General features: G+C 43.3%; 1 protein-coding gene across 2 annotated transcripts in view; it reads right to left on the bottom strand.

Annotated features, from left to right (window-relative positions):
- TULP4 (TUB like protein 4) overlaps positions 1-20,553 on the bottom strand; it is a 173,922-nt gene that overhangs the window by 78,341 nt on the left and 75,028 nt on the right. For both annotated transcript variants that reach the window (XM_047101581.1, XM_047101580.1), the window contains exon 4: positions 2,196-2,324. In XM_047101581.1, coding sequence (XP_046957537.1) covers positions 2,196-2,324 — 129 coding nt within the window. The remainder of the gene's footprint in view (positions 1-2,195; positions 2,325-20,553) is intronic.

Consider the following 20,553-nt stretch of genomic DNA (forward strand, 5'->3'; position numbering starts at 1 on the left):
TGCCAAATTCTCAATAAAGAGAAAAGCTGAGGGATATGGTGATGGTGGAAACCACACAGCTGCTATATGGAGATGACAGAAGGTTTCGTCCTGGGAGAGGCTGCTTTCGGGAGAAAACAGTGTGGTGACAGCAAGGCTTGGCTGGTGGGGCTAGACTCTCTGATGGTGATGGAGTCTGAGCTCTTCTGGATATACTATGAATACATGCATTTCTGCTAAAAGAGAAAAAAGTTTCTTGTCTGAGAAGAAGATAGTGTGACAGAGTGTTCTGGATTCAAAACTGGGTTCAAATTCTGCTTTACCACCCATGTACTTCCTGGGCAACTTGCTCAACCTCCCTGACCTGAGTTTTTTCTTCTATTAACTGAGAACAGCATCTGCTCAATGGGGTTCCTGGGAAGACTGACAGAGAACACATGGAAAAGACAAGCACTTAGTTGGACTTTGTCCTAGCTCCTCTTCAGGGCTTTCTCGGAGTAATGCTTTAGAGAACTGTAGTCATCCAAAGTCTGAAGACACATCCAATTCAGTCACTGGGCCTAAGGAAAAGAGTTCACGCTTTGGTGGATGGGAGAATTATAGCATTCCAGAGACCCTTATATGGGTGAATTCAGAGAAGTCTCCACCTTACAGAAAGCCATCAAGACTTGCTGCCTCAAGGCCCGAAGCTAGTCTTTGGTGATGACATTATGGCTACTATTTACGGGCAGGTATGTTCTGCGGTCAGGGGTTACGAAGTAGTAGTACCTCATAATACGACAGGCACCAGAACAGTATGTGGGGAAAACGATCATCAACAGTGTTATAAGTGCTTTCTACGGTTAATCTTATTTAATCCCCCTAGTGATTCTCTAAGCAGGTACCATGTGAGTCCCTATGTTACAGATGAGAAGACTGAGGCACAGAGAATGAAGGATCTCCTACTAAGAAATAATGGAGTGAGACTCGTGTGGTCTGACTCCAGAGCTCATGCTCTTGACCACAATGTCTCCCCTCTAGGTAACATGAACTTCTCATGGTCATGGAGATTTCCCCAGCTGTGGCTCTATTTCAGAATGGCTGGTCAGTCACCAGAGGGCAGGATATACCTCTTCCTTTCTTCACTCCATGGAGGTGTACAGGGAATTCATAAGGCCTTTTCAGAGTCAGTCAAAATTATTACATTTACTCTACCAAATAAATAAACTCACACAAAAAAGAATGTTGTATTTTACCTAGTGGTAGATTTGTCTTCTGTGATGACAACTTACAAAGACCCTTAGCTGTAACAGTAACCGCTAACAGTATCTTTGTTCCTTGCAATTTTCTGTCATTTCACTTCACTGGTGTATCTTGCAAACTTGGGGGTCTCGCAGCTTATTTAAGCGATAGATGGGGGAAAAGAGGGTGAGAATCCACTTCCTGAGCAATGTATAGAAAGGCAGTCACAGGGAAACCATCCCTGGAGCGGTAAAACAGTCTGAGAAAGCCCTCATGGAGAAAGGTCCCCTGAGGACTTGGTTCCAAAGCCACAATTTCCGGTCAAATCCCAGGGATGGGACTTGTGTCCTTAAGCAACCGAGAAGAGGAGCTCCATGTGGCCCATCATCACAGGGGGGAGGTGGGAGAGGCAGATCTGTACCATAAGCCAGAAGAATCTATGGAGCAGGTTTAAAAATAGCACAGCTCAGCAGGGAGTCCCTGGAGCACCTGTTTTCCTCAGAGCAGAGACAAATTTGTATGAGAAAGGAAGAGCTGAGGGGTGACAACAGGTGGCCACGCTAATTGAAACCTGACAGGAGAGAGTGTTAAAAACTCAGCTTGACAAGCAGGTTGTGAGAATGGCTCACAAGAGCTCCCTTGGAGAGAACTATGAAGATTACAACACACAGCAAGTACCTTTCAAAGGGAGCACAAAAGTGATATGCCGCAAGCACTTCAGAGGATCCAAATTTAACATGTAATCACAACAACGAATGGTAAAAAAATGATTTCACAGATTTAATTAAAGCTTAAAACTTGGAGAGTTTTCACAACAGCAGAATAGTTGAATAAAGAAGTAAGATCTTTCTCTTTTCATCAAGTGATATACTCGGGGGGAACGAAAAGCAGGATTCTATTTCATTTATTTTTACTCTACCGGTTTCTGGAAAGAGTTTCCATCTCTGTGTTCTGTTTCCAGCAATGTCTCACTGGGAGCGGCTCTGCCCACTCACCTGAGCCCCTCGGTCGTTGACCAGTTCCACGGACCACCTCCCTTCGTACTGAATCCACACAAATATCCCTCCATCTGCGTCACACGTGGCCAGCTTCTGGTACGGCTCATTCCACCTCACCAGCACAACCTAGAAAAGAGCCAAGAAGATATTTACCACAGGGATTAAAGCAGAGGGCCAGGAGTATGTCTCCAAAGAGATGAGATTTCAGAACTAAAGAGGAGGCACGGTCAAGGGGAATGAATGGCTGAGGGCAGGTGTGGGGATTAGGAGAGGGGACAGGGCATGGCCCACAGGTGGCAGAGACTCAGGGAATGGGACTCCCATGACGAGGCTTCCTGAAAAATAGCCCTGAGCAAACCATAAACCGTGACACAAAAATGCCCGTTGCTAGAAAAGCAGAGGATCCAGAGCCCATCTGGACTCAGTCCTGCCTCTCACAAGTACAAGAATAGTTCAGTATCTAAATAATTTAGAAAAAATCATTGAAACGTCTAAGCTACTTAGTACTTTATCAGAGAGGAAATATGAAATTACAAGCCTCAACATTTGTGAGTATGACAAATTAATTTTTTAATTTAAAAATTCTGAACCTGGACAAATCACCCATCTTTCTGGACTATCACTCCCTCACCCAAAAGGTGGACCCTCTGGGAGGTGGTCTGTGGGATTAGGTAAATGCCCAAGGAGACTGAGGACAGGACCCAAAGAGCCCAATAAAACCTGTAAGGACACAGGCCTATGAAGCAGTCCTGGGTGCCCATGAGCCACAAAACCAATACCCTGCCTTCACTGTGGTAAACTCTGAGTGTCGCCTGACTGGTCCATGCTGGTGATCATGAGGAATTCATTCGATTGGTCAGACATGTGGTTGGTACTTATTAGGTTCAGGCTGTGTGACACTATATGATCAATGCCAAGATGGAGAAGACCAGACCCCATGCTCAGGAAGCTAAAAATCCATCTGGGGGTCAGCACATCCACGGATGCACAGACATACATGGATCTGTGACAGTGAAATGAGCACTGTCATTAACCACCCAACGCGCAGCTGCTGTTCATAAGAAAGATCTGAATCCCCTGTCTCCCCCAGGACTTCACACCCAGTAAACGAATTCTCCAAATTCTAAAATAGCAAGCAAGGTGTGTGTGGGGGGGGGGGGTGCGCCTGGATGGCTCAGTCAGTTAAGTGTCTGGCTCTTGATTTCAGCTCAGGTCATGATCTCATGGTTTGTGGGATCGAGCTGCGCTGTCAGCACACAGCCTGCTTGGGATTCTCTCTCTGCCCCTTCCCCACTCATGCTCTCTCTCAAAATAAATAAATAAACATTTAGAAAACAGTAATAAAATAAAAAAATAGCAAGCAAGGCCAAGGACAGACTGTCAAGGACCTCTGCAATGTCCAGACCCCTTCTCACACCCACCTGTGTCCAAACCACAGGCTAACACCAAAGTCCTGTCCCTTCTCAAACCTGTGCCAAGGGCACACCTGATTTTAAGTCTTTAATTTGGTTTTCAGGTATCAGAGAGTTGGAGGGCCCCCCAGCCCTGGTCTGCCACAGTTGGTGGCATCAGCACTTGTTGTGAGACGCATAATGAAATCCAAGAAGAAATTACTGCCCACCTAAAATGTAAAGACACTGTAGCTCTCTTTTAAAACTGCAAAAAATTAAAGACAGCTGTGAAGCTGCACTCCTTGGAAGCCTGGCAATCACCCGGCAGATCTTACCTCGTTGATGGTTCCCACGCCAGAGTCTGCTTTCACGGATGCTGACGCCACCCACGCCCACGGCACGCCGTCCTGCTTTCTCTTTGCTGGCCCGGCTGCCCCACTCTGCTCACACTCTGCAAGTGCAGCACGTGCACCATCCACCATAACTACCGGTCCACGTGCACACCTCCCCACTGAGCTGTGCACCCTCGGAAGGGGGACAGGGGCAGGCTCACCTTTGAATACTGACACACTACAGTAATTCTGAGTGTATTGTGCTAAAGAGTACTATGTAATTAGAAGTTATGATCCATATCTTTGAACTATAAAAAGGTTATTGAAAACTATGTCCAGAAGGTTCTTTTCAATGCCCAAAGGCATTTTAACAACAGCCAACTCTGCCTGCCTGCTTACTATGAACTGCAGGTGCTGAGGATGGAGATTAAGACATCTTTGTGCTCGTGGAGTTCAGTTCACTAAACAGAGCACAGCGCTGCTCTATGTGCACTTAGAGAGTCGTGAACATACACAGGAGGGGAACTCAACACAGGTGGAGGGGGGAAACAAACCCAGATTCATTTTTTTAAGTCCAGTTTTAAAAACTCCCTATGTAAGAGTCTCTTACGGTTTGCCTCCCTCTCTGTTTTTACCTTATGTTTCCTTCCCTTCCCCTATGTTCATCTGTTAAGTTTCTCAAATTCCACGTATGAGTGAAGTCTTCAATACAGAGAACAAACAGAGGGTTCATGGGAGTGGAGGGGATGTTAAATGGGTCACGGGCATTAAGGAGGGCACTCTTTAGGATGAGCACTGGGTGCTCATATATAAGAGATGAATCACTGGGTTCTACTCCTGAAGCCAAGACTGTACTGTATGTTAACTAACTTGAGAATAAAAAAATAAAAAATAAAAAATAAATATCAAAGAAGATTAAAAAAAATACTGATCTAATTAAAAAAAAACCAGTACCATCAACAACTGAAGTCTTTTAATGTGTCATAAAATTTAGAATTTCTAGTCAATAAAGGCCAACTTCATAAACCTCTTTCAGATCCAGTGATTTGGCCCAAGCACTGCAATCCACTAACGTGCATGCAGCTACATTTTGGTCCCTTTATAAGACACACATTCATCATTCAAGTCCACAATCACTGATGTACTTCAGAATGGCCACCACGGGATGGAATATGACAACTAAATACATGATATTCACAACTGACCAGTTTTTAAATGATTTCCTTAAGTTAACACAGAGACCATTCATCTGCTATGATCTTCCCTGTAAATAACATTTGACAAGGTGTCGTATTTTAGAAAATAAAGCTTAATAACATTTTCTGTACTTCTGCCTTTCTTCCTTTAACATCCATTGCCAGGCATGGTTGCATATTAAGTTAACCTCAATAATAAAAACCCTCTTCTTCACGAAAAGAGCCCGCAGACTCATAGCATGAAACAGACACAAAAGAGCAAAGGCAAAAAAGTTATTTTTTCATTCTAAAGATTTCTTGGTCTTCTGACAACGCAGTAGTTGTTGAATAAACAAAAGGCTCACAGGCTTCATGTTTTTGTAGTTCTTGATCAGCGCTGATGCAGCAGTAAACAGAAATGTAGTCCCATTCCCACACCGTTGCTGTGAGTTCTAACCAGTGTAACGGAATAGGCAGGTAGCTGCCCTAATTTAGAGAAAGAAATCTTTCCAATGATTCTAAATTTAAAAATAAAGTCTAACTGTTAATGTTGTTTCCGTGGATTAGAATTCTCATTTCCTCTCTCATCTACAATTCATAGCTGCCCGCCTTATCTCCCAGCAGCTTATTTCCTGTTCTCCAAATCCCTCCAATCCAGCTGGCAATGTCAGGACATCCCAGAGTGCCGAGAAACTACCAATGGGGAGCCCATCGCCCATATGCCCACATCATGTGGCAGGGTGCTCCGCCTCCTACCAGGCACTCTAAGGCAGAGCTCCCCTTCCTGTTCAAAGGAAACAGGGCTCCTGTTTAGCCTGCGCACAAAAGAACTTGGGCCGTCAGGGTGCTGTGTTCTACTAAAAAGTCCGAAGATAAGCTAAGTATTGATGCAGGTCTTTAGTTACTCAAAAAAATGCCAGCCTGTCACTCTCTCCAGTGTTAGATGAACACTTTATCATTTTATAGTTATTGCTAATAGACATTTACTGAGGACTATTAAAAGTAGACACATGTACATTTAAAATATAGGGCGGGTCTGCTGAAAGTCTATTTGGGATATAATCTAGTGCTCTAAATAAGTCACTTCATTTCCTACACCCTGTCTATTTTTAGGGAGAACAAACAAATGTCAGTTAACCCATCTCAAGGATGTTCATCTTTTCAGACAGAAATCCTTTAAATGGTGTTGGGAGGGGGCGCGTGGGTGGCTCAGTCGGTTGAGCGTCCGACTTCGGCTCAGGTCATGATCTCGTGGTCCGTGAGTTCGAGCCCCGCGTCGGGCTCTGTGCTGACAGCTCAGAGCCTGGAGCCTCTTTCGGATTCTGTGTCTCCCTCTTTCTCTGACCCTCCCCTGTTCATGCTCTCTCTCTGTCTCAAAAATAAATAAAATGTTAAAAAAAAAATTTTTTTTAATTAAAAAAATAAAAAAAATAAATGGTGTTGGGAGATACAAATAAAGTTATATTTTATAGAAATATGTAGGAAACCACCTCAGCGAACGACCAGTATCACCAAAGTTCAGTAATATTTCTCTCAACCTAAAAAGAATGTAATTGGAATGAATGCTAAATACAAATAGCTCAATAAACTCCTGTGATTATTACCATACAGGTTTTAAAAAAATTCTGTCAGTAAGTGAAAGAGCAATAAGTTTAATTGTGCCAGTTTAAGTTTAGACACATTTAGTACAACAAAATGAGTTTAAGAAATGCTATGAATTTCAGTTACATTTCGTCACTCTAAGAAAGAGCCAAAAGCATCTTGAAATAGAAGCACAGCGGCTTTCCAGACTGACGCCCACCAGCACAGAGGTCCTTGAAGTGCTATGGCAGGAGTGCAGGCTCAGGACCGGAGTCCTGGCCCTGCCACTCACCACGGCAACTTGCTGACCCACTGGACAGGGGCGGGGAAGGGGGGTCCTCTTGTGCGCTTGGGGTAACAGCAGCACATCCTTCTGAAGTGTGTGAGGAGTAGTGGAGAAAGGACCTTAGCACGGTGCCAGGCACACAGCCAACACTCAATCAGTGAGAGCTCCACGTTATTCAAGGATGAGCTAAAACTTCCAAAATACAGAGACTGGTTCAGCATAGTACCGACATGTAGTTTCCTCTTTGATAGAAAATAAACAGTCGGAAAGTCAGTCCCTCTTTCCAGGCCCACCTCCTGCCACTTGCACTCCCCACCCAATTCTGTACCTAAAAAATCAACAGCATCACACACTTCCTGGCACCTTTGGCCTAAAATACGCTTCAGCCCCTTGACACCAGTGGTAATTCCTTCCCTGACATTCCAACCACTCCCTCTTGCCACTAATGCAGGACCTTCTACACTGTTCATGCCTGCCTACACTCGCTCCCTCAAATATCTCAGTTCCTCACCGGCTGAGCTCCTCATCAGGCCTGTGCCACGCACACAGTGGGCATTCCACAGATCTTTCTAAACTGAACTATTCCTGAATGATGATTAGCTGTATTTCTGTAGAATTTTAGAATATTCTCTCTCAACAATAAGATGTTAAGATCAGTTTCAAATGAGATTTTTTTTTCAGGTAACAGTTTTATTGTGACAAAATTCACATACCATACAATTCACCCATTTAAAATGTACAATTCAGTGGTTTTAGTGTAGCTACAGAGCTGTGCAACCATCACAATAAATTTTAGAACATCTTCATCAACCCCCAAAACTCCCCTCCAGTCCTAGGCAATCACTAATTTCCTTTTGCCTTTACTGATTTGCCTATTCTGGACATTTCATATAAATGGAACCATATAATACGTGGCCTTCTGAGTCTGACTTCTTTCAGCATAATGTTTTCAAGATTTTTCCATGTTGTAAGTGTATTATCAATACTTATTTCCTCTACACGTCCAAATAATATTCCACTGTGTGGATACATCACACTGTGTCCATCCATCCAGCTGATAAACATCTGGGTTGTTTCCACTGTTTGGCTATTATGAATAATATTTCTATGAACATTTCTGTACAAATCTTTGTATGAGCATGTTTTCCTTTTCTTGGGTATATGTCTGGGAGTGGAGTTGCTGGGTCAAATGATAATTCTATGTTTACCTTCTTGAGGAACTATTTTCCAAAATGGCCACACCAACTTAAATTCCCAGCACCACTGGGTGGAGAAGTTTCCAGTTTCTCCACATTCTTTCCAATACCTGCTATTACATCTTTTTTAGTATGCCATTCTAATGGATGTGAAGTGATTGTGATTTGCATTTTTCTAATGGCTAAAGATGTTGAACATCTTTTTGAGTGCTTATTGGACATTTATGTAAATTTCTATTCGAATCCTTTGCCCCTTTTTAATTGGGTTGTCTTTTTTCCTTATTGAGTTTGAGAAGTTTCTCTTGTTAAGTCCACTGACCATATTTGGAAAAAACTTCAGCTTTTTTCCCACATAATCGTATTTATCTCACTTAAATGTTCACAAATCCAGTCCTCATTCATTCATTCAGCTCAAGTTGTTGATTAAGAATTCCAAGACGGAAATGGACTAGAGACAATAAAGGAATTCAGAGAACACAGGTCTGAGGTCAAAACCCTGGAATTCAGGGACCACAGTGCCTCTAAATGGTTCTGAACTAGAATGTGTTGGGGGATGACCTTCTTAGTCCCAGCTTCTCCAGGACACTTTGCAGGAAACTCAGAACTACACATTTCTTCTTGATGTTTTCCAAATCTTCTTGTTGGAAAATAATACATCTTCTAATTGGATAGAGTTTATATAATCAAGCAGGGCTAATGTTTGAAAAAAGGACTCTACCAAGTCTTCTGATGTAAATGCAAAATAACCATGCCCAGCCTTCTCATCTGCTAAGTGGCAGCAAGTCTTCCACAAAAGCGATATATAAAATGCTCTGAACAGCCATGCTAAAAATACAGTTTGTAGGAAACCTGACACTTAGCACCTTCATCACCTGACCACTTCCAGACACTGATCGATACACACCTCAAAATCCAGTGGAAATAATACTCTCAATGACTCTAACTTCCATCCTGTTCCATCCCATCTCAGTTGCCACTTTCTGAGTAGAAATTTTACTGGAAACACTACTGACTGAGGTTTCAAAGCCCTTACCATGGTGAACTAGCATGTTTTTTCCAGCGTCATTTCCCACTTACTCTCACATAAGTATTCTTGGTGTAGACAGTAGTTATTGGCTTTAGCCAATTTAGAGCTAACACAACCATTCAGTCTCATAGATGAGGAAAGGGAGGTTAATGCAGCGAAGTGGGTTGCCTGTGGTCACACAGCCGGTGCAAGGTGGGTCAGCATTCAGGCCAGAGCCCCAGTCTCCCTGCCTATTCCAGGCACTTGTCTCCATTACCAAGGTCAACCAGACTGGCCCGTGAACATTGATCACTCAACACCACCTGGGTACTGATAACAGGGCCACACCCAGACAGAAGAGACGCCCTGTCCTCAAGGAGCACCTGATGCAATGCTTGGACAAGGCACCTCACTTTTTCTTTCTTAATAAGCATGCATTCTTGGGGCACTTGGGTGATTCAGTTGGTTAAACACACCACTCTTGATTTCAGCTCAAGCCATGATTTCGTGGTTCATGAGATTGAGCCCCACATTGGGCTCTGGGCTGACAGCGTGGAGCCTGCCTGGGATTCTCTCTCTCCCTCTCCGTCTCTGCCCCTACCCCGTGCACACACGTGCTCTGTCACTCAAAATAATTTAATTAATTAAAAAAAAATAAGCATGCATTCTTGCCATCATTCCTCTGTGATGCAGAAATGTTATGAGAAATAACTTTAATCAACAAATTCTAGTTCTGATACAAAAAAGAATCATACTAAAAAATAAACTAAAGCATTAGTGTTGATGGATTACAATTTTTGTTAGAATTTTTCTGCATCTTCTGATTTTCCCACAATGAACATATTCCAGCTTCTCATATTCCCTTGATAGGAAATTTTAACAACTTCTTTTAGCAATAATAATAATAATAATCAATAGTTTGCATCCTTTTCACATACATTATCTTACTTTCTCTTTTAAGTATCTCAGAAGGAGATATTACCATTACTATAAACTACTCATTTTACAGATTAAAAAGGTAGAGCTGGGGGGCAAAAGAAAAGAAAAAAGAAAAAAGGAAAGCTAAAAGAAGGTACAAATCTCCCTAGACTTTTTTTTAAACTTAAAAAATAAAAAAGGTCTGGGCAATATTTATGACCTATGTACAAGTTTTTAAAAAATTCCCCTCAAAGTATTCTCCCCATTCAGCTTAGGAAGATACCAGTAGGACTACTTGAGAGCCCCTGTGTATTCCTCCCACATCTCAGCCCTCCCTCTTCTAAGAAAAAAAAACCCTTTCTTGGGTAGTTCATGTTTTCAATTAACATGCATTTTTATACCTATATATTATATGTATGTATCCTCACTTTATTATTTTGTTCCTTTTTACATTTTAAATATTACAGAAAAATGTTAACATACACCAAAGAAGGGCAACTGGGATAATAACCTTCCATGTACCCATATTCCAGCTTATAAACAAACATTTCTGCATGTTTTTAAGCTTTAAAAAACCGTGTTCTTCAACTCTGTGTCACATAGTGAAGTTCACCCCTGTGGACAGCTCTAACTCATTCATTTTACCTGCTGCATGGTAGCCCCTGTATTCATACACCACAATTTATTTACTGGTTCCCTTGCTGATAAACAGGGTGCCTTCCTGTTTCCTTCCTGCCTTTACTTAGAATGCTGCTTACGGGCATTCTGCTGCAAGCCTCCTGTGCACAAGGGCAGCTCGGGGTAACTGGATTACAGGCATGTGCGGGCCCTGCCTTTACAGACCTCACCAGGTTAGTTTCCAACAACAGCAGAACAGTTTACATCCTGTCAGCACTTTACCTTTGCCTTATATCCTAACTATACTCGATAGCATCAAACTCCTAAATTTTTTCCAATCTAACAGGTGTAAAATTATTTATCTTGTTTCTGATTTTTATTTATCTCCACAGACTTTTATAGCTCTCTCCAGCTTGGAACTTCTTAGTTTTATGCTCCAATAAGATATACCAAGTTCTTTTCAATCTCTCTGCTCTCCTCCACTGTGCTTAGGGCAAATGAGGACTTGGGCCCATGGCCTGCCTCCACCAACTATACCTGCCTCCATGATTTCCTCCAAGAAGAAATGAAAATCTTATGGATCCAGGAGCCATTACTAGGCATCTGCAACACCACCAATGCAAGGCCTGTGAGGGCAGAGAGAGGGACGGCACAGGAGTGCCCTGGCCCTGGACAAGCACACCCTGCAGTCCCAGAAGAACGGGGCAGATGGGGAAGGCGGTTGATCCTGACTGGCCAAAAGATCTGACCAACTCAGGGTAAAATTCACATAATTCTGTTGCCTTCCTCTTCTTATCGTTTTGGCCACTTGCTGTGGCTTGAAAAGTGAATTCTGTAGGGCCTGCCCGCCTGGAGAGCTCCCCCAGTGCGAGGCAACCCTGAGGCTACAGAGAGGCAGCCACAGCTTACGATGGATCTGAAAAGAGGCTGTAAAACTGGACAGCTGAACCCCATACAAAGAGCGGGCCTGTCCCATGTTAAGCCTTGAAGTTGCAGGACTTCCATCAATGCACGCTTCAGTGTCCCCTCCTCTGCGACAATGTCACAGCCTACATCTGGTAGGCAGACCCTTCTACTGGCCTCTTCCTCCAGCCCCTGTGCCCTCATCACTTCCTGAGCCTCTGCAGAGGAGGCGGCCTCCTCCTTTCGGACACAGCCCAGACTCAGCATCCTTTACAGCAGGCAGGGGACTGGAAGAGCAGTCTCGCTGTGGGGAGAGCATACACACTGAGGGAGCCCCATGCTGTATGGAAAGGGGAGGTGTTGTGGTGGGAAAAGGGGGAACAACAGCCAGCTAACACTTATTAGGGTGCTTCCCTCACTCCTCTAAAACCCTCCTTATTTGGTGTCTGTAGTTAGAGCCTGAGAAAGGGATTCTTGTGCACTTACTTAATGGCTTACTGTGGTTTCTCCTGAGCGCTTGCAGAAAGGGGTGTTGGCTGGGGACCGGCCAACTGCGCCTGGTCCCAGGAGAGCTCTAGGGTGTGAACTGCACCACAGGTGGTCCCACTTTGAGGCAAGAGGCAGACTCTGTGCTCCCCTGGGTGTCAGTCCTTGGCTGTTGGCTGGTAATGGGGGCGGGGGGGGGGGAGGGGGGCAAGTGTCAGCTGTGAGCTGTGGCAGCCAGTACAGTATCCACTACATGTAGTTTCCACTAGTCTTTCCAGTCTTCCCTCTGCTAGCTCTTGCTCCTCTGACCTCTGCCGGCAAGTGCCAGGGCTCAGCTGCGACCCTTCTCTCTACCCTGACTTCCTACTGATCTAGTCTCATCTTTAGATCCAAACACTTGAAGACCTCCAAATTCTTACCTTCAATACCTTACTCCACATCCTATCTGAGATCCCTACTTGCATGCCTAAAAGACAACACAAACTTAGCACATCCCTAATGGTTCTCTGGACTGGTTTTCCTGTAAGGCTGCTCCTCCTCAGTGCTCTCCACTAATGTGAACAACCCCCATCTGCTGCATGAGTCCTAGAGAGCAAAGCAGACTCCCTTCCCTGCCCCTCAGGCTCCTCAGCTATTGCGGGGGAGGGGGCTGTCTGGGCAGAGACATGGTGCTGATCCCCAGGATAAGGCAAGTCTCACATACTGCTCACATCCCCTATGTGGTGGGGAAGTAATAAACTGATGAAAAACTCAGTGCCAAAGACATCACTCTTTGCCTGATCTTTATTACCACCCCAGTTCTGTTTCAACAGTGGTACTAGGTCCTACGTGGTTTTTAGATGTGAGTTTAATGCTCATAAAAAAAATTCCCTTGTCTAAACTAGAAACTAGGGAAGAAACTCAAAGAAAGGAATTGTAAATGCGTCTGAAGACACTGATGCACTATATAAATATTAGCTCTTGGAGTTATGGCCAAAGTGTAAACAACTTTTTAGATTTCTAAATAAACTTTAAATTTTAGAAGAGTTTTAGATTTACAGAATAATCACAAAGATAGTACAGAGGTCCCACATGCTCCCCCACCCAGTCCCTGATTATTAATCTCTTACAGTAGTATATTTGTCACAATTAACTGACCAATATGGACCTATCACTACTGATTAAAGTCCACATTCTATTCAACTTTTCTTAGTTTTATTTATTTATTTTTTTTTCAACTTTTCTTAGTTTTAATCTAGTGTCCTTTATCTATTCCAGGATCCCATCTAGAATATTGCATTTCATTGCCATGTCTCTTTAGGCTCCTTTTGACTATGACAGTTTTTCTGACTTCCTTTGTTTTTGGTGATCTTGACAGTTTTAAGGAGGGCTCATGAAGTATTTTGTTGAATATCCCTCAGGTGAGATTTGTCTGATGTCTTCCCATGCTAGGCTGAAGTTAAGGGTTGCCCTTCCCATCACATCACATCACATCATTGGTGCACACTCTCAATAGGATGTATCAATGCTGACATGAACTTTGCTCACCTGGTTGAGCACTTGGTTCACTGTCAAGTTACTCTTTCTTCCCCCTTTCCACACTGTACTCTTTGGAAGGAAGTGACTGACCATGGGCAGCCTACACTTAAGGAGTAGTAAATTATGCTCCACCTCTGAGAAAGGGGTATCTACATAAATTATTTATAACTCCTCTGTCTGGGAGATTTGCCTATTCTTCTCCATTTATTTAGTTATTTTATCAGTATAGACACATGGATATTTACTTTATAGTTTGGGTTATAATCTGATACTACTTCATCTGTTTTATTGCCCAAATTTTTCCAGCTTTGGCCACTAGGAGCTCTTTTGGGTGGTTCCTATATCCCCCTGTCATATCCGCATCATTGTGTGTGTTTATTTGTTGAGCACCACCTTACTTTCTGACACTGCAAGATGCCCCAGATCCATCACGTATATTTCCTGTTCTAGTCCTTGAATTACACATTTCTCCATGGAGTCCTGGTTCCTTTTATTAGAAAATGGCATGAGAGGGGTGCCTGGGGGGCTCTCACAGTTAAGCATCTGACTCTTGATATTGGCTCAGGTTATCATCTCGAGGTCGTGGGATTCAGCCCCGCATTGGGCTCCATGCTAAGCATGGAGCCTGCTTGGGATTCTCATTCTCTCTCTCTCTCTCTCTCTCTCTCTCTCTCTCTCTCTCTCTCCTGCTTGGGCTCGCATGCACGCTCTTTCTTTCAAAATAAATAAGCACTGGGGCGCCTGGGTGGCTCAGTGGTTGCGAGTCCAACTTCAGCTCAGGTCATGATCTCACAGCTAGTGAGCTAGAGCCTTGCATCAGGCTCTGTTGACAGCTCAGAGCCTGGAGCCTGCTTTGGATTCTGTGTCTCCCTCTCTCTCTGACCCTCCCCCACTTGTGATCTCTCTCTCTCTCTCTCTCAAAAATAAACATCAAAAAATTTTTAAAAATAAACATTTAAAAAATATGGAACACAGAAAAACATGAAATAATCTCCTGGGGGTATCATTAGTAAAAATCCACTTATCGTACAGAATTTCTCTTGTTCTGGGTTTTCCTAATGCAAGGAAAACAATAAAGGAATGAGAAACGTACAGATTAAAAGATTAAAAAAAAACATATAACCTAATACAGTGCACGTAACAGACCGTGTTTGGGTTTCACTCTTAAAATTCAAAAATAAGAGCAACCCAATCTTTTCTAGAAGGTATAAGAGTTGAAAAGACCTTTCACCAAAGAAAATACACAAATGGAAAATGAGCATATGAAAAGATGCTCAATATCATTAGTCGCTAAGAAATGCTAACTAAAAGCACAGTGAGACAATGCTACACCTACTGAAATGACTAACATTAACATTTGGGAATACTTAGCACTTGTGTGTTCAAATCCCAGCTTTTCTTAATTGATCCTTGTACCCCTCTGATATAAACAAAGGAAATATAATACCTGCTCCCCTGGTATAAATTTCATAAGTATTAAGTCAGGTCCAATAGTGTCTTCCAATAGAAAGGCTAATGGTCTTGAACTTGCTCCTACTGGTAATGGAAAGCCACTTAAAACTGTTATTCTTTTCTTAATATGTATACTTTATATAGATATCAGAGATCTGTGATATATATTATACACAAAGTACTAAGAGCATTCTTCTTGAGGCTTAAGGTTGTATTTTAGTTAGTATTCATTCAATCGTACAATTATGTGCCAGGCAGTGCATTTCAAAAAAGGAATGGAGAATATACCAGAATCCTAAGATTTAGGGGCAAGGCTGGGGGGAGGGAGGGATTGTGGGATCTGAAAAAGCATATTAAGTATAATTGCTTTGATTTGCTTTTTTAAAAATTTGCTACTGAAGTATAATACATATGCTTTAATAGATTTTTAGTCATTTCCTTTGAAATTTCAAATAATATTAAAGGAGGATGTGAGAGTTTTATCAAAAAAAAAAAAAAGACATGAGTTTTAAGAAACGCTGGCTACCATACAGAACTAAATGTGACTTATAAAACAGGACTCACACACTTACACAGAAAGCTTAAAACCAGTTTCACATGTACCAATGTCAATTAAAACACCATATTAGTATTTCCTTTTACTCATATTTATTACTTCCCGAATAACAACTGTGAAACAATCCCACTGCATACCTTGGAATGAATTTCTCAATAAGTAACACACTTTTCAAGTGGTGAGACAGATAAAGTGAAAAAAACTGAAAATGGAAGAATGTGTTAAAATAAATTCTAACAGGTGTAGGGTTGTCTCACTTTGATTTTAAATTAGTATTCTGAATAAAAAGCACTAATCCCATAAAAATTAGCAAGTCTTTAAATTCTTTTTTTTTTTTTAGCAAGTCATTAAATTCTTAAAGTCATCATTGTCTGTTAGCAAATGATATTCCCCACTCCTTGCATTTAGATGTGATTCTAATTTGTAACAAGGATCCCAACTCAAATCAAGATCTTCACACAGACCTGTACTAGACATATGCAGTGTTAACTTAAACCGACAAATCTGTGTATTTCCACGATAATTCATACATTTTATTTATTCTTAAATTTCTTAAAAACTCTTCCCAGTCTCTACAATAAATACAGAAATGCATACACTAAATTGTCAACCCACCATATTCATGGAGTTTCAAGACATGCCAGAAAGCATCTTCTGTTCTTATCATCATTCCTTGTGTCATCTAAGCTCCAGCTAAATCATATTTATGATTCGAAATATTCCATTCTAAACCAAGGGAATGAACATCCTATACTTGGAAGGAAATGGATAGACCAGAAAAGGATGTGATCCACAAAAGGATCCCATGGAATGGTGCCTGGAGCAGGCATTATCATCTCCATTTTACCAGAAAAGGAAACTGAGGTTCAGAGATTAACTGGCCCTCTTGCTCTGCAAGAGGCAGAGCAGGGGCCAAGAACCAGGGACTTCCACTCCTAGCCCGATGTTGTTTCCCTTCTCTAAAAACAAAGTAGGGCAGAATCATCTGACAATCCTGCTGTCTGGGAACACCTATTCATCCTGGGAAAATTACCGTATTTGTGAGGAATGCTCAAATTTTTCATATTAGAAAGCTGAAACTTCTGGTCCACAACTTTTGATCATCCAAAATGAGCTATAAAAAATATTCTGAGAAAACCAGAAGAAAAAACCTTGGGGCAGAACTAGGAGACTCAAGCACAAATTAAAGCAACCTGATGTTTACTATGAAAGAGAACTTCCTAGTAAGGAGAGGGGTCTATTAGTGAAAGGGGCTGTCTCCAATAGGAACCTGGAACCCTGGAAAGGGTGAAGCAGAGGCCTGACAGCCCCTGCCATGGGTGCCTGGAGGCAACTCACCTGCCTGGGGGGTTTGCTGGATTAGAACCGGAGCACCTGTTTATCACTACCCAACTCCAAGGCTACAAATTGACATTGTCTGTGCCCTTGACACCAGGGATGGTAGGGCCCCAAAAAAGCTGATCTTAAGCTCTCAAACATCTACCTCTGCTCAGCCTCCACTATATTTGCTAAAGGGAAATTCAATTATTAAAGTAGTTAACTTGGCTACTTTGATTAAAATTTTAAATAATAATCTTGTCAACCAGGTGTGTACTTTAGTCATCATTTACATTTAATCTACTATATTAATTCTCAAGACGTTCAACTCTCAGAGCAGCTAAGACAGCAGGATTTTCAACCTCCTGCTCTTTAAAATCCCTCCCTCTTAGCCCAGCACATCGAGCATTTGGTCAGGAAATGGCAGTGCTCCAAACACACTGCTGCCACCTTTGATCCTTAGCCAAATGTGTTTGGCTAGCAGCTGAAGACAGAACCTTAGCTCATCCTCTTACAACCCAACTATCCACACAGCCCCAAGCACACCTCTCAGCTCTGAGTGGGCAGAGAAAAACCAGAACAGGGAATCTATTTTCAGCTGACAACAGAAAATCTGAGTGCCTGTCGGTGCTTTAGCACTCTGCTTCTTCATTTTGTTTGAAAATATCAAGATGGCCTGGCTAATCTCTAAGGAATCTTCTAGATCTAATATTTTAAATACATTACATTCTATTTGGTAAAGTACTAAGCAAACATAACATACCCACGGTTCCTAAGTGCAATATCCCACAACTCTTAAATATTAGCCATCCAAGAAAAAAAATCTAGCATTGATCATGGCATATACCTCGTAGGAGGTGAGTGGGGGGATGATGTAGGAGGCAGTGCTCAGTGAATACTGGAGTAATATTTCAATTCAAAGTTGGTATGTTACTTGTTAAATAATTAGTTTAAGAGTTACATATATATTGAGTTTCTGTGCATCATACACATTGCCTTGTGATGGTTAATTTTGTGTCAAATCGGGGACCTTTAGATTTTGGAAGCAACATATTCATATGGGTGTGATACTCTGGACTGTTTACCTAGTGACCCAAAAAGCTGCTAGCTTTGAGTGGGGTCCAGAACGGGAGAAAGCTCCCCAGCAGGTGCAGGCTGCTGTGCGATCTGCTCTGCGGCTGGGGCCGTATGATCGAGCACGTTGCGCCTGGAATGTCAGAGCAGACAGGGATGCTGTTTGGAGCCTCTGACAGCGCCCTGTAGGTGAGTAGCAAAGCAAGCCCTTGGGATCTGGGGGCAAAGCCTTGCCCTCCTCCACCGATAACCACTCCCCTTGTGCCACACGGTTCTTGCCTCGCTATCCGGCCTCAGGAGAGACTGAACGCTTACCCCGTGGGCCACCAAGTTACCAGGAGACCCGAGCTGCCCGCCACGAGCTGCGTGTCGGCTGACCCAGCAGGACACGGAGCTGGACACGCACAGCAGCACTCCATCATCCGACGGAAGGGGGGCATGTACGATCGGGCCCGAGCAGGCCCCGGAAGCACAAGGAAGCTACAGGAGAAAGCGGCACAGATGCCCACATCTCCACTCCTGCCACATCATCTTCTCTCTCCCAGGCTGATCGATGGCCTCCTGGGGAGTTCTCCAAGATCAGCTGCCGGGGACGAGAAGGCTCAGGCCTGGGGGACAGAAGGTTCTGCCCGACGTACAGACACCACCCGAACGCAGACAGCGGCAGCACTATGGACCCTCCCGGGGACATCCCTAAAGGACACGGTGAAGGGTGATCCTCCCAGTGGCGAACTCTGAGCAGGACACCTGGCCGTTCACTTTGCTTGGAAGGAGAAATGGCCCGATGTGCAATTATGTATCAATTCTTGGGCTGGGGCCAACGGTTTGGCTGGATGGTCAGATTCGGAAAAACTGGTGACAAGAAATTTGGGGAAGAGGAATGTGGATGGTCCTCTCTTCCAAAAAGTGAAGATATTTGTGTCCTATAAATGCCCACCGTAGGGTGACTTCAGCAGAAGAGGATGTTAATAATCAAGCGGACAGGACGACCCATTCTGTGGATACCAGTCAGCCTCCCTCTCCAGCCGCTCCGTCCTGTCCCAGTGGGCTCATGAACCCAGTGGTGGGAGGCTGCCCATGGTGGAAGGGATGGAGGTCATGCATGGGCTCAGCAACAGACTTCACTCACCGAGGCTGACCAGGCTACGGCTACTGCTGAGTGCCCTATCTGCCAGCAGCAAAGACTAACACTGAGCCCCAATATTGTGCCATTACCCCAGGGATATCTGCCAGCTACCTGGTGGCAGGTTGATTGCACTGGACTGCTGCCATCATGGAAGGGGAAACAGTTTGGTCTTACTGAAACAGACATTCTGGATGTGGATTTGCCTTCCCTGCACACAATGCTTGCACAAAAACTACCAGCCATGGAATTACAGAATGCCTTATCCACCATCATGGTATTCTACATTGTACTACTTTTGATCAAGAAATTCACTTCACGGTAAAAAAAAAAAAAAGTATGGCAGTGGGCCCATAATTATGGAGTTCACTGGTCATACCATGTTCCCCATTTTCCTGAAGCAGCTAGTTTGATAAAATAGTAAAATGGCCTTTTGAAGACTCAGTTACCATGCCAGCTAGGTGGCAGTACCTTCCAGGGCTGGGACAAGGTCCTCTAAGAGGTGGGGTCTGCTCTGAATCAGTTGTCCAACATATGGTGCTGTTTCTTTCCCCTAGTCAGGATTCACAGAGCCAGGAATTGAGGAATACAAATGATAGTGGCACCACACACTTTTACCCCTAGTGACCCACTACCAAAACATGGCTTCCTGTCTCCATGACCTCCCCTTCTGCTGGTTCCAAAGGCGGGAATGCTTCCCCCAGGAAACACAACAACGATCCCATTAAACTGGAAGTTAAGACAGCCATCCAGCCAGTTTGGGCTCCTCATGCCTAGGAATCAACAGGGACAGAAGGGACTTCCGGAGCCAGCTGGGTGACTGATGCAGACCACCACGGGGAAAGCGGGCTGCTGCCCTACAGTGTGGGTGGGGAGGGTGCGTCCTGGTGGCTCTGACCCTGGAGAACCATGACTACTGCACCGCCTACCGTTAGAATGATAAACACACTTTGTTCTAAATTTCTGACGCTCCCCATCTGGCTCAATATTTACACTTTAAGTTAAAATATCTTAAAATTCCTGTCAAGTATTTATGTATTATTTTCCCCTTTTAATTTTTTTTTCTAATTATGAAAGTAGTAAATACACACTAAACAAAACTCATGTTACAGAAATAAATAGAAAATAGAAAATTCAGGGTGCCTGGGTGGCTCAGTCAGTTGAGAGTCCGACTTTGGCTCAGGTCATGATCTCACAGTTGGTGGGTTTGAGCCCCGCCTCGGGCTCTGGGCTGACAGCTTGGAGCCTGGAGCCTGAAGTCTGCTTCAGATTCTGTGTCTCCCTCTCTCTCTGCCCTTCCCCGATTCATGCTCTGTCTCTCTCTCTCTTTCTGTCAAAAATAAATATTAAAAAATAAAAAAAAAAAAAAAGAAAGAAAGAAAATAGAAAATTCCTTGAAATTTGGTACTTCCCAAACAACTAT

The sequence above is a fragment of the Lynx rufus genome, unplaced genomic scaffold (genome assembly GCF_022079265.1).
Source record: "Lynx rufus isolate CCGP_SWC_20201006 ecotype Redwood Valley unplaced genomic scaffold, mLynRuf1.p SCAF_6, whole genome shotgun sequence".
Lineage (NCBI taxonomy): Eukaryota > Metazoa > Chordata > Mammalia > Carnivora > Felidae > Lynx > Lynx rufus.